This window comes from Rosa rugosa, chromosome 5 (assembly GCF_958449725.1).
Source record: "Rosa rugosa chromosome 5, drRosRugo1.1, whole genome shotgun sequence".
In the NCBI taxonomy this organism is placed as follows: domain Eukaryota; kingdom Viridiplantae; phylum Streptophyta; class Magnoliopsida; order Rosales; family Rosaceae; genus Rosa; species Rosa rugosa.
In genome coordinates, this window is record NC_084824.1 from 3,138,614 (window position 1) to 3,151,256 (window position 12,643).

General features: G+C 37.9%; 2 protein-coding genes across 3 annotated transcripts; one reads left to right on the plus strand and one right to left on the minus strand.

Moving 5' to 3' along the window:
* Nucleotides 1-2,037: 2,037 nt before the first annotated feature.
* On the minus strand, nucleotides 2,038-6,399 carry LOC133712651 (alpha,alpha-trehalose-phosphate synthase [UDP-forming] 6-like). Of its 2 annotated transcripts, XM_062138763.1 has the most exons (4): nucleotides 6,207-6,399; nucleotides 3,901-6,016; nucleotides 3,544-3,817; nucleotides 2,038-2,584 (listed from the first exon to the last, which is right to left on the minus strand). In XM_062138763.1, the coding sequence occupies exons 2-4, from the start codon at nucleotides 5,904-5,906 to the stop codon at nucleotides 2,297-2,299; spliced, it is 2,568 nt and encodes an 855-aa protein (XP_061994747.1). In that variant the 5' UTR covers nucleotides 5,907-6,016; nucleotides 6,207-6,399; the 3' UTR covers nucleotides 2,038-2,296. The 2 variants fall into 2 exon arrangements, with proteins under 2 accessions (XP_061994747.1, XP_061994746.1); XM_062138762.1 differs by having other exon boundaries at nucleotides 3,901-6,399.
* Nucleotides 6,400-11,073: 4,674 nt separating this feature from the next.
* LOC133708160 (homeobox protein knotted-1-like 1) lies at nucleotides 11,074-12,612 on the plus strand. The gene is made up of 3 exons (XM_062133613.1): nucleotides 11,074-11,566; nucleotides 11,660-11,797; nucleotides 11,898-12,612. The coding sequence occupies exons 1-3, from the start codon at nucleotides 11,375-11,377 to the stop codon at nucleotides 12,066-12,068; spliced, it is 501 nt and encodes a 166-aa protein (XP_061989597.1). The 5' UTR covers nucleotides 11,074-11,374; the 3' UTR covers nucleotides 12,069-12,612.
* Nucleotides 12,613-12,643: the final 31 nt, after the last annotated feature.

Below are 12,643 nucleotides of genomic sequence, written 5' to 3' on the forward strand. Positions count from 1 at the left end.
CTTCAAGAAGGAAAAGAACATATGGAAATAAACTTGATTGTATTTCTAATTTAATACGAGTAATTTTTCGTGAAATTTTCTAATGGAAGTGATTCTCATCCATTGTTCTTCCTCATTTGTATATGTCATAATTGCATTATCCCAAACTCAATCGGCTTGCAATGAGTGACCGAGTTTCGCAACCGCATCCCCAGTGCTCTCAAGATGTGGTTGAAGGAAACATCTGAGAAACTGCTTTCCGTGTTATTTAATTAATAATGTCTCTAATGTCAAGTTCTATACGCCAAGGAATATATTACATTTCTTACTTATGCAATCAGTGATCGACTTGGACTCAGAGTCCCCTTCAACTGTACTAAATTGATTATATTCTCTCAATGACTTTTGACAAGTCTATCCCGCAAGGCGCAAGCAGACAAGCAGTAGCTTCATCAAGAGGCACGCTAATAATAATAATTGATTGTTTTTAAAACAATCATTATGTTAAATATGAATTATCACCAACGACATTTCGACTAAAACAATGTTCATAAGATGATGCTAAGTATGAAAGGCACGGACGTACAGTTTCAGTCTTTGACGTCAATCAAGTTGGGACACGACCAGGACCAAAAGTCCTCGCCTTCTTCAGAAGCCTTTCTGTGTTTACATGGATGATGGCTTTTGTGAACTAGACAGGCACTGTTATTCGTGCTTCCACAAAGGCACGCACACACGCTTATAACTAAAACTACTGCCATTGCAAAATGCTAATCATGCAAAGACTGAGAATCCCCCTACCCCCTTCCCTACTCTTACCACTTTACTCGGAATTCAGCAACAATACACCACATCAAGTATCATTCTGGCATTTGCCGGTCACCATCCCAAGAAAGCCTAGTTCCCAAGTGCGAACTGAATTTCGGGTTCCATTCAGCCCAAAAGAATTTCATTCTTCAGATGTCCTCTGCACATCCTGCACTCATTCCAACATAAAACCATACTATTGCCTTCAACAGATGCACACCAACCGCATACACTAATAGCAGTGCGAGTGTGAATCATTGCTGGAAAGTGGAAAGCAGACCCAGATGTGACTGTAACTCAACTAGGTCTTGTCCATAAAGCAGAAACGCAGTCATCTCCAAGCCGCGCTTGTTTCATGGTCCCAGACTCCTCAACAGAAAGTCACATAGTACACATCCAGCAAAGTTAAAGAAACACTCGCACAGCAAAAGTAGAAATGAACCAACCAACAATGGGTAAAAGGCCCAAAATCCGGGTCCACACACTGTTTTACAGAGATGGAATATCCACAAATAATGCCATTTTCAAGATACATAGATGTTCTTCAAAATCAATGATGTTAAAGCTGCTTTACAATTTACTCTGATATTGACCTGGGCCACAAGGGTTAGAGCTAACTATGTGTGGACACATACAAACAATGGCAAGCCAACAAATTCTGAGCTAATGATGAATTATAATATGGAAGTGAAGAACTCTTTTGAAACTAGATATGATAGCAATATTATCCATAATTCAAAAGGTAAAATAGTACAAGAAAAAACGACAATAGAATGACAAGGTTCCCAATGAAACAACAAACAAGACACAGAATATGAACATTATGGACGGGCAGCATAATTCAACTGAAGAAAATGATTAAGAGATTATCATGTGAAATCAAGGCATGAAATAGCATAGAAACCATGTGGGGTATACAAGATAAGCTTAGAAAAGACAGAATCTGACTGGTTATGATTTTCATGATACGCCAAAAACAGAAGTTACAAGATCAAACAAAATGGAGTGCAAGAGGACATCGAATAGCCTCCCCCATCCAAACAATGACAGCCAATTAGAATGATGGATCAAGAAACTATTCCAACCAATTGTATGAAATCTACCCATGATGAAATTTAACAGCGTTACTCTTAGTTATCATATCAAATAGCATCGACATACCTAACTCAAACAATAAGAGAATATTTGAACACAGGCAAGGGCAAAATGGATCTTTCTAAACAAGGAAGCTATTAGCTTGAGCAATAAACATGAACGAAGTTTCCCTAGTTAAAGGGTATATTATCAATTGCAGTAAAGCAAGTTTGGATTTCATGCACAGACACATTTACAGATTTACAGCAACAAATGCCAAAGAGTCTCCGATTGCACAACTAAGAGACTACAATCATTTACATGGTTCATGCGAAAAAGCAGGGAAATAGGAGATAATTGCAACCACCTTTCAGCCCACATTATGGCAGTCACAGACAGAGAAGAAGAGGTGCACCTATCTTTATCTTCAGTACGTCTACAGAGGTATGCTTTGCTCAGAAACAGATGCCAAACCCTGCAGCATCCTAACAATCTCCACCGTGTCATCTAGATAATACTTGGCTTTGCTGGGTTTTCGACAAACTGTACACGCGAATACCTCTGCTCTGGGAGCAATTGATGGGCCTTCCATGGAACTTGTAATTACCTCAAACATGTCTTCATCAGATCGATCATCCCCTATGCAGAGAACAAAGTCTGGTAGCATTCCCCTTTCCTGCATGGTGGAAAGTAGACGTTTGGCTACCAGACCCTTGCTTACACCCTGCACATATGCATACATGTTGGGGTTTGATCAGGGAATGGGGTTATTGTAATTCAATTTGCTATTATTTGTATGTATTGCATAATTCATAATGTATGAAAACTCAGTTCAAAATATTAAAGGGGTTTCAGATTCGAATGAAGTCTACTGCATGCTTACTATAATGAAACAATTAAAATTGTTTCTCCACGACTAAACATACATTATCCTATCATGATCATATTTCCTACAGATAGAGCAGTAGCTCATTTCATTTGAATTTTCATGGTTATCAAATCCAACTAGATAATTAACTGATTGTGTATATTTTTCTTTTCTCAAACATCAGTCATCAGCCATTGCCAAGATGTTTGGCACTGTCAACAAGAAAATTCATTTAGTGCTATTTCAAGGATGTATCCAATCGTGACACTTACACTTAAAAGGCAAACGCTCACAAATTATACCAAGATAAGTAGGTTTTCACATCTAACCCAACCACTCCTAAAACCCAGTGAATCTGAAATATGTAAAATTTGAGTGAAGAAACCTTGTACTAATAATTTATTCTTGGGAAGAGAGGCGCAAAGTATGATTAGTTTTTATAAGAGGTTTCAACATTTTCTTTTGTTAAAAACTACGTTATATCTCATCTTAGATAATGAATATTATACAACTCAGTCAGACCACTCCTATCACCAGTCATGCTCTAACACGCTCCTACTACAGATACATTGACCAGTAGTGTGTTGAAATAACAATAGCCTTTTGTTGACCCACAGACATTTTAGTCACGCTCTTAACACGTCCTACTACAGATACATTGACCACTAGTGTGTTGAAATAACCATAGCCTTTTGTTGTCCCACACACATTTTAATAAGTTATGTTACCATTTGGATATGGGTCATATAGGTTATAAAAATTTAAGATCGAGTTTTACAGAACAGTAAAAGATTGCAAGAAGGCATGTACCGAACCTGTGGTTTAACCTCCACAAAAGTCTGCCCACTTTTAACAGTAACGGGTTCATTAGCAAGCACACTTTCAAGATGATCCATAAGTTCCTTGGCTTGGCATGATCCAAAGTCTGGATCTGCATCCTCATAACACCAGAGAAGTGAAGTTTCCTTATCTTCAATGGTGGAACCATCAGTTGTTTCTGTGTAAAGCTTCATGACAGGCTCTGCAATCTGCTTCCAGCTACTGTCTGCAACTGGTACCAATGTCTCCCATTCTGTATCTTGCTTCGACCTGAATCCATACAATCATTAGTTTCTACTAAAACCCAGATTTGTTTCAAAGAGCAGAAAGTTTGAAGTTTTGCAGAAATTTACCGTAGAAAGTAGCCATGCTCAGCTGCAATTCCAAGCTTCTCACAAGGAGAGAACCACTCGGCAAGTGTTTTTCGACTCTTAGCACTAACAATTAAAACCATGTTGTTCTTGTCCCTGCATAGGCTATTTAGGATTTCGATGGATTTAGAATTTGGACTCTTATCAATGGATGCCTGAGGCTTCAATGTGCCATCATAGTCGAGAAGAATTGCCCTAGTTGTAGTTCTTTTATAGGCTGACACTATGTATTCCACAGAGAGCTTCTTGAAGTTTGGATCAAGAGCCACAACTCTAAAACTCAACCCAAACCCAATACCCCAGCACCTTTGACGCAAATGACCCTTGCATGTTCTTTCCAAGTCTTGGAGGAAACTGCGAGCCCAGTAACCAACATCATGGGTGCTGACATATTTATAATGTTTCTCATGCCGAAGCTGTTTTTCTGGCTCTGCCATCTCCAGAGAACAGTCCATTGCATCTGCCACAGCATCAATATTCCAGGGGTTCACACGAATTGCTCCACTCAAAGAAGGGGAGCAGCCAATGAACTCAGAGACAACTAACATACTCTTCTTGGGAACAGAGGAATCCAATCCCAAAACCTTATCCAATTTTTCATTTCCTTGACGACTAATAATGTATTCATATGGTATCAAATTCATTCCATCCCTGACAGCTGTAACCAAACAACACTCTGCAACTACATAGTATGCAATTCTCTCATAAAACTTAAGTGGCTCATCAATCAAGACAACAGGCTTATACCCAGGTTTGCCAAATGTTTCATTAATTCGCTTCACAGTTGATGATGTCTCGGCCTGAACTTCTTTCACATCTTTTCCCCGACCCCTGGCTGGATTGGCTATCTGCACCAATACGACCTTTCCCTGCCACTCAGGGTGCTGAATAAGCAGCTGCTCCATTGCCAAAAGCTTCAAACTTATGCCCTTAAATATATCCATGTCATCGACTCCGAGTAACATTGTCCTGCCCCGATCACAGAACTGTGTCTTGAGCTCAGCAACCTTGGCTTCTGTCTCTGGGAGACTCAAAACTGACTGCAGTTGACCCATATGTATGCCAACGGGAAGAATTTTGATGCTAACAGTGCGACCATAATACTCGAGGCCTATATAACCTCGCTTGGATTCATAGGTAAGACCAAGCATTCGACTACAGCAGGAGAGGAAATGCCTTGCATAGTCAAATGTATGGAATCCAATTAAATCAGAATTCAAAAGGGCTCGTAGAATCTCTTCTCTAATAGGCAATGTCTTGTAAATTTCTGATGAAGGGAAAGGGCTATGGAGGAAAAACCCAAGTTTGACGCGATTGAATCTCTTGCGCAAGAAAGTTGGTAACACCATCAGATGATAGTCATGTATCCACACAAAGTCATCTTCAGGGTTAATGACTTCCATGATCCTATCCGCAAAAATCTTGTTCACTGATACATACGCTTGCCACAGGGACCGGTTAAACCTACCACCAAGGTCGGGCGAGAGGGGTAGCATGTAATGAAAGAGTGGCCACAACTGTTGCTTGCAAAATCCATGATAATACCGGCTGAAAAGCTCTGGTGGGAGAAAGGTTGGGACACACTTAAAGGTGTCAAGGAGGATTTGGGAAACCTCATCTTGGTCATTGGGGTGAATGTCTTCCTTAAGACAACCCACATAAATCACCTCAATCTCATCATCCCCTAAACCATCTTTGAGTTGGAGTAGCAGAGAATTCTCATCCCAACTGAATATCCAACCCTTGCTAGAATCTTCTTTTCTCTGAGCCCTAATGGGCAGCTGATTTGCCACTATAATGATTCGGTCACGATGGACCGACGATGAGGACACCTCGGAGCACGCACTCTCCGACTTGTCATCATCAACATCAGATATCAAGCCAGCAACAGTCATGATGCGTGGCATTCTCCCCCGGCCAATTCGGCCCAAGGTAGGGGACTCGCCCGAGGCAAGCTCCAACAGATTGGAATACGATTTCGACACCATCTTCTCTACACACCTAACCTAAAACCCTACTCCATCTCCATCTCCATCAAATAAATGACACATCCCAATTCTAAGCAGCAAAGCAAAACCCTTGAAGAATCAAGCAAATCCTAAGCAACAACCAACAAGATATTATGTTTGAAGATAAGGTTTGATAAGTGAGAGGAGTAAACAGTAAAGGAATGGAATGAGATTCAGATCACAACTAGACATTGTCACAAATGAAGTGCTGATCAGCAAGACAAGAAATTGAACTGAAACAAAGACTTGGAAAAATTCAAACAGGATTGAGATGTTTACCGGTGGTTTTGAAATTTGCAAAGCACCCAACTTTGAAATTGAATATTGGGAAAGATGGAAAAATTTAATCGAGGGATTTGTGAATTTGGTTGGGACTTTCTTGGTAATCAGTCTTCCCTTATAAGCTCTCTCTCTCTCTCTCTCTCTCAGACCCCCACTGAGGCAAACAAAAAATAGTGGGGGATAATGTTGTTGTTGTTCTTAGCCAATTTACTTTGTTTTTCACACATTGTGTGATTCATTTTTTTAAATTATCTGTTTACTTTGTTTCTTTCAATGAAGAAGACCGAATCTGGACCTTTGGACGCGGCCTCTGAGTTGAAGTCATCACATCCGACGGAGAGGAGACGTTTCATTCTAGAGTTGTTGGGAGTAGGAGATTAAAGCTGTCGGCCTTATCCCTTGTCCTTTGGTATTTCCGCCACGAGGCTACAACCATAGGCGTGGGACCCACCCAAACTAGCTGTCAGGAGCGTGCTGACGGTATACGTGGCGAAGTACAACTCGGCTCGGCTCGACACGTGTCGGGCTCTCAATGCTTCGTGACAAAATCACCCGATCTAATTTTTATAGTGATAAATTAAAAGAATTAAGAGATAATGTACACAGCTATCATATTTCTTTTTACTATTGATTGATTGATGTAGCAATATATTTATTTATATTATTATTAAAATAAGAGAACTTGCTCTCTAAAATTAATTTTTTTTATCAATTTAATCTTTATATATTAAAATATTATGAAATACAATTAATCAATATGGATAATATAGTCAATTGTAAAATAAAATAAAATAAAATAAATATAAAAATAAAAAAATAAAAAATGTGGTAGTTGTACGAAAAATTTTCCCACTACCTTTAACTTCTCTCCACACACATAGTGGGTGGGCCCTGCTAGTATAATTAGATTTATACTAAATTAAGATTGGTCGAGTGACCTGGTATGAAATTCTGATGTCTAGCGTTTGAGTCTCAACTTTCACTAATTTGTAGTCAACAAGTTTGATAGTCTTCAGGTATGTGCAGTAGATTAGTCTAACTTTACTGAAATATCTTCGTAGACCTCAGTCCAAATATTAATCAGATGTGTTACTAACTCGCTAACATAACTGAAATGGTTACCTCACTCAAATTAAAAAAAAATATTAGTGAAGAACGGAAAACATGGAGAAATAGGGGTTTTAGATTCAAATTAATATGATGCAAAATCACTAATCTTATCAATTATCCTCATGGGCAAAAGTTTTTCTTCTATCTTGTGGTAGACCCGCTGATAAGAAAGTGCTATGAATCTTGGCACGGTGTACAGTTTAAAATGGAGACTGATTGGTCCACCTTTCTCAAATATGTATGAATTATTAAGCAAAACAGCCCAATTATATAATGATTATCCATACCATGTATCACCATCATTAATAATAAAAAATAAAATAAAAATGTATCACCATCATTGAGATGATGTGTACCAAAACTTCAACGAGCGAGTAAAAGAGATCACTCTGCTTGGCCAGAAGATAAGCATCATTTGATTATAATCAAATGATGCTTATCTTCGAATTAGTGTGAAAGATACTGTTTTGCCAAATATTTATCATCAATTCATCACCCTTGTACTAGCTCTAGAGAAAAATATATCGGCTGTCGGCATACATATTTTATGAATATCAATAGTAGAGAACAAATTTTGAAATCCAAGTGTACACTGAGAAGTAATAAAATTTAAAATTAACACATCAAAATGCGAAAATACGAACATAATAAAGTTTAATAAGGATAATTAACACAAGTTAGTGTTGGGGCAAAACTATAATAATGGATGACTTTGATTGTAAAGTTGTATCTTGAGAATGCGATTTGTTAATTACTGAAAACACTTCAATAATGAATTGTAGCCGGTGATTAACGTGGCAAATAATATGAAGGGTGGATGATAATGAGGGAGGTTTAGACATAGTCCCGATGCATTTATTCAAATTTTTAAGTTTGTAGTGAGTGAATACAGCATGATTTAAAGAACACATTTTATTGGAAAGTATTATGTATTTAAAATTTAATATAAAAATAATAAAATATGAAAAATCGTCATTCATAATATTAAGATTTCAATCGAAAATAAAATTACGGAATCACAATAAGAATCGAAGATGGTGTGATGGTTTTAGTAGTCCGTGCCACAAAGATAAGTAGCATTAATTACTTGAATTATTTCGAGCCAAGATTAGGTGCAAAGACAAAGATTGTGATCCAAAACGCATGACGTACTGGGTTTTCTAAATTAATGATGCAAATACCTACCTAAGGACCTACCGGACACATGAAGAACTACAGTTTATGACCAACAAGGTGTGGCTGAGTTGTAAAAACTCACCTCCAGCTTGGGCGAGCTTCCAAGTCTGATACCTCCCAAGTTCTTAGATTCGTTTCCAGCTGAAAGTATTTGTGGCCAGGATATGCCATACACAAGTGAATAAGTCTCCTAAAAGAAACCACTCTAAGACGAACTACAGTTTTTGGCAACATTGATCCCAATTGAGGAACAACTGTGTTTAGTGGCCGACACGTCAGCATTGAGCTAATAGCATATGCCTTTATCCCCAAAAAAAAAAATATATATATATATATAGAATAAAAATATTGGCTGATGGATAATAAACCACATATATTAACTCGGATAAGAACATAATTAATTTTAAGAACAACAGGTCATCTTTGCGGAAAGTTTGCGAAAAACGACAAGCGACACTAGAAAACGACAAGAGGCAGCTGGCGATTCGTTGCTCGTTTCCCACGATAACAGATAAGGTTTAGTGTCAGAAGGTGCGGTTTTGTTGGATCGCCACTACATGACAAATGCCGTTGAGCCTAAATCCTACGGCTGGGGATGTCCGACGCTTGTGCACCGTAACGTCTTTTGACGGTGAAGAAACCGTCCAAAAGATTGTGACGAAATGGTTGACTTATCTTTACAAGGATAATTCCCAAAGTTGTATGATGAATCGTAGCCATATGGGCTATAAGTGTACAATTGTATCGTCATAGGAATATTAGGGTTTAGGGTACGTATACGTGAAATTAATCCTAAAGTGAAATTGCTTTGTTGATTTTACAAAGCAGAGATTCTGTTATTGATTCTAAACTAATCGACGATTTTTAATCAAAATCTAAGTATTATGTGTATCACTACTGAAAATAGTGAAATTTAAGCCAGTCGGCAAATCACGATGACAAGTTCTAATAGAAATATAAGTCACGTGTACCACTATATATTGAAAATAGTTAGGTTACATGATGTTAATAATATTTGAATGTAGAGCTTTCTTTATTAGATTTTTCGTTTAAATCTCAGTTGAATATTTACATTTCAAAATTCGATTTTTCATATATATTATCAGGGATATATAAAAGTAAACTTTGATTAGATGTGTGATCGAACAATCGATGTGCACCCAACTGCTAAAGGCATAGACGATTAGTTGGGGATCCAGATCACTCCACTTCACATGTGGTTTAGCTTATAAACATGCATGTTGTTTTGTTCGACAGACTTTAATCTTGTCAATTCATTGGTGGAGGAGTTGCGCTTTCGAGCTGCAGCATATATATATATGCATAAAAGATGCAAATAAGAAATTAGTAATGAAATATATACATATATGGTCTAATATATTAGACATCATTGTAACAATGACACATTAGCTTTTGCCTAACTATAAGTTATAAACAAATAAGATGATTAAGAGGATATATATGATCAATAAGGAGTTGATGATCAGCTCTTAATTAGTAGATGAACTAGGCCAACTATTGAACAGGAAGAGGCCTGTACTATTGGTTGGTCAAATAATGACACATTAGCTGATTTGCCTAACTATAAGTTATAAACAAGTAAGATGATTAAGAGGATATATATGATCAATAAGGAGTTACTGATCAGCTATTAATTAGTAGATGAACTAGGCCAAACTATTGGTTGGTCAAATATTTAGCCACGTATTTGTACGTAGTTTCAACTAGTTAAGTTGATTCTGCTCAGGCTCGTGCAATTATTATAACATCATCACTGACCAATATGATAAGTACAATTATTTTACTGTGATGAGAACAGAAAAGTGACCTCGATCTCATTTCATGCATGCACGAACAATTATTTCATTTGCAGAAGGAACGTAGCTGTAGTAGCAATCAAAAAGTCTTCATTACCCTCTGTACGATAAAGAGCTAGCCAAGAGCGTTCACCTCAATTTGCAATTCGAGATTTCTAGTTTGATTCCTCTTCCTTCCCTTAATAAGGATTTTTTTTTTTTGAATTAACCCTCAATAAGTTAATAGAGAGTAGTATATGTACTAAAATAAATAAGTATTTACCATCGAGTATCATTTTTCTTCGTCTTTCATGTTGAATATATTGTTCGCACGTACACCTTTTTTTTTTTTTTGTTAACTCGAACCTATGGGGAAGTTGAACACCAAGATTGAATCCGTCATGCACGTACAATTGAGTTAGGAAAAACGAAAACTCAAATTCAAATCTGTTTTTTGAAGTAACGCAGGGGTCATCGTCCCTAGCTAGCTCTCTGAGAAATAGATCGATATGTATCTCTCATGTGCTGAGTACCGAGTACTCTGAATTTATTGGTCTGGTTGGGGGGATAAGTAGTAGTATGCACTATCTTGGACTACTAGCTAACTCAAGCAGCTCTTAGTTGTCAGCGTGTTGAGGTCAAGGACAGACGTATGCAACAACCTGGAATGGTCCAATAAGTTTTAACAGTTTCGACTGAACTGATCGAAGCATGATGGTGATAAAAGATATATATAAACAGAGCAGATAGGTCTACAAACAGAACTGCAGTCTATGCATTCATGGTTTCAATAATAATCTGAAAAATCAGCTAGCTTTAATCGAGGATCGGACGACTGTAAAAAAGCCCTAGCCTCTCGATGACGATAGATGCAGCCTTAACGTACTGTGTACGTAAAACTGACTCACTACTCCCTCGAATTTTATCATAACTGCTCCGACCCGGGTTCCTCAGACCAGCAAGGTAGCAAGAATTAGGAAGTACGAGGCTGCAGCTTGCTATATAGGTACGAGGCTATCTAGCAAAATTGATCAATCTGTGAGAGACAGCTAGCCAGGGATCGGACTACTCGGAGTGAGAGAGATGGCGGAGAATACTGGTACTAATGTTAGGGTGGTGACTTCTTCAGATGAACAAGGTGATGATCGTATTCATGTCGGCCAGGAGGAAGGGGATGATCAAGATGAGGACCAGGAGGAAGAAGCTCTAAAGAAGATGATATCAGGTCATCCATTATATGGATTGTTGCTTGAGAATCACATCAACTGCTTGAAGGTACGTCGGGATCCATAATATGTCATTAATTTCTAAGGTTGTCGATCTAGTTTCTTTCTCTTAATTAGTTGACCAATTAATATATCTTCTCAGGTGTGTTTGGGTGGTGAAATTGGTGCAATTACGGGAAGCGCTAGTACTACTACTTCTGTTACAGAAGACACTGCCAATAATAAGAAGCTCAAGGCCGCCCTTTCCAATCCTAGTTCCTCCGACCTTGATCAATTCATGGTACGTAAGTATTTAGATCAAGGATTTTCTTTATATTTGATAAAGATACAATCGGTTAACCATATATATTATATTACTAAATGAAGATATTTTGGTGCAGGAAGCATACTGCAAAGCCCTAAAGAAGCTTAAAGAAGCCATGGACAATCCTCTAAAGGAAGCATCATCTTTCATTAACTCTGCGCATACTCAACTTGAGGAGATCACCCAAGACTCCAAGGAAAACAAGCAGGGGCTAAACCTGACTGAGCCATCGAACACCGTCAAGTAGAGACGTGGTTTAATTATTATATGTGTGTTTGATTAATTAACTGAATTAATAAAGATTCGGTAGCTACTAATCAGTGCATTTTTCAATATTAGTAAGTATATTTTTTACACATATATATAGTAATTTCATTAGCTAATGAGGAACAAATATACAAAAGATGGGAGGTAAGCAAAGAGCTCGGCATAATCCATATGAAGCTCGAAGAGCATCGATCTCCGGCGGTTCTAGTAAATAATAGGGTGGAGGCTCAACGGGAAAAAATAGCAGAGGAAATCAATTCCAGCAGATCTACCAATTCCTATGTGGATTTAGCATACCAAGCCTCTCTGCCAAATTTGGTAGATCTCTCAAAAATCTGTCAATTTTGTTTTTGTTCACTTTTCAATAGATTGAATCCTCTTCTCCTTTACCAACACCCCTTCCTATAAGAGGGAGGTCATAGACAAATCACATATGCGAGAGTGAGGTCGGAGATTAGAAAGAGAACGAGGTCATGAACTTTGGGGCCAGAGATCATAGTGAGGATGTGTTGGAGATGTCTAAGTGAGGTCTCGTTGAAGATCGAAGACTAAGGT

Bases quoted from the DNA above. Each gene is read 5' to 3' on its own strand.
- LOC133712651 (XM_062138763.1), bottom strand. From the start codon at position 5,906: ATGGTGTCGAAATCGTATTCCAATCTGTTGGAGCTTGCCTCGGGCGAG. The intron at 3,818-3,900 runs GTAAATTTCTGC...GTATGGATTCAG, and splicing joins GAGCATGGCTACTTTCTACG to GTCGAAGCAAGATACAGAAT. The intron at 2,585-3,543 runs GTTCGGTACATG...GCATATGTGCAG, and splicing joins TTGTGGAGGTTAAACCACAG to GGTGTAAGCAAGGGTCTGGT.
- LOC133708160 (XM_062133613.1), top strand. From the start codon at position 11,375: ATGGCGGAGAATACTGGTACTAATGTTAGGGTGGTGACTTCTTCAGAT. The intron at 11,567-11,659 runs GTACGTCGGGAT...ATATCTTCTCAG, and splicing joins ATCACATCAACTGCTTGAAG to GTGTGTTTGGGTGGTGAAAT. The intron at 11,798-11,897 runs GTACGTAAGTAT...ATTTTGGTGCAG, and splicing joins CCGACCTTGATCAATTCATG to GAAGCATACTGCAAAGCCCT.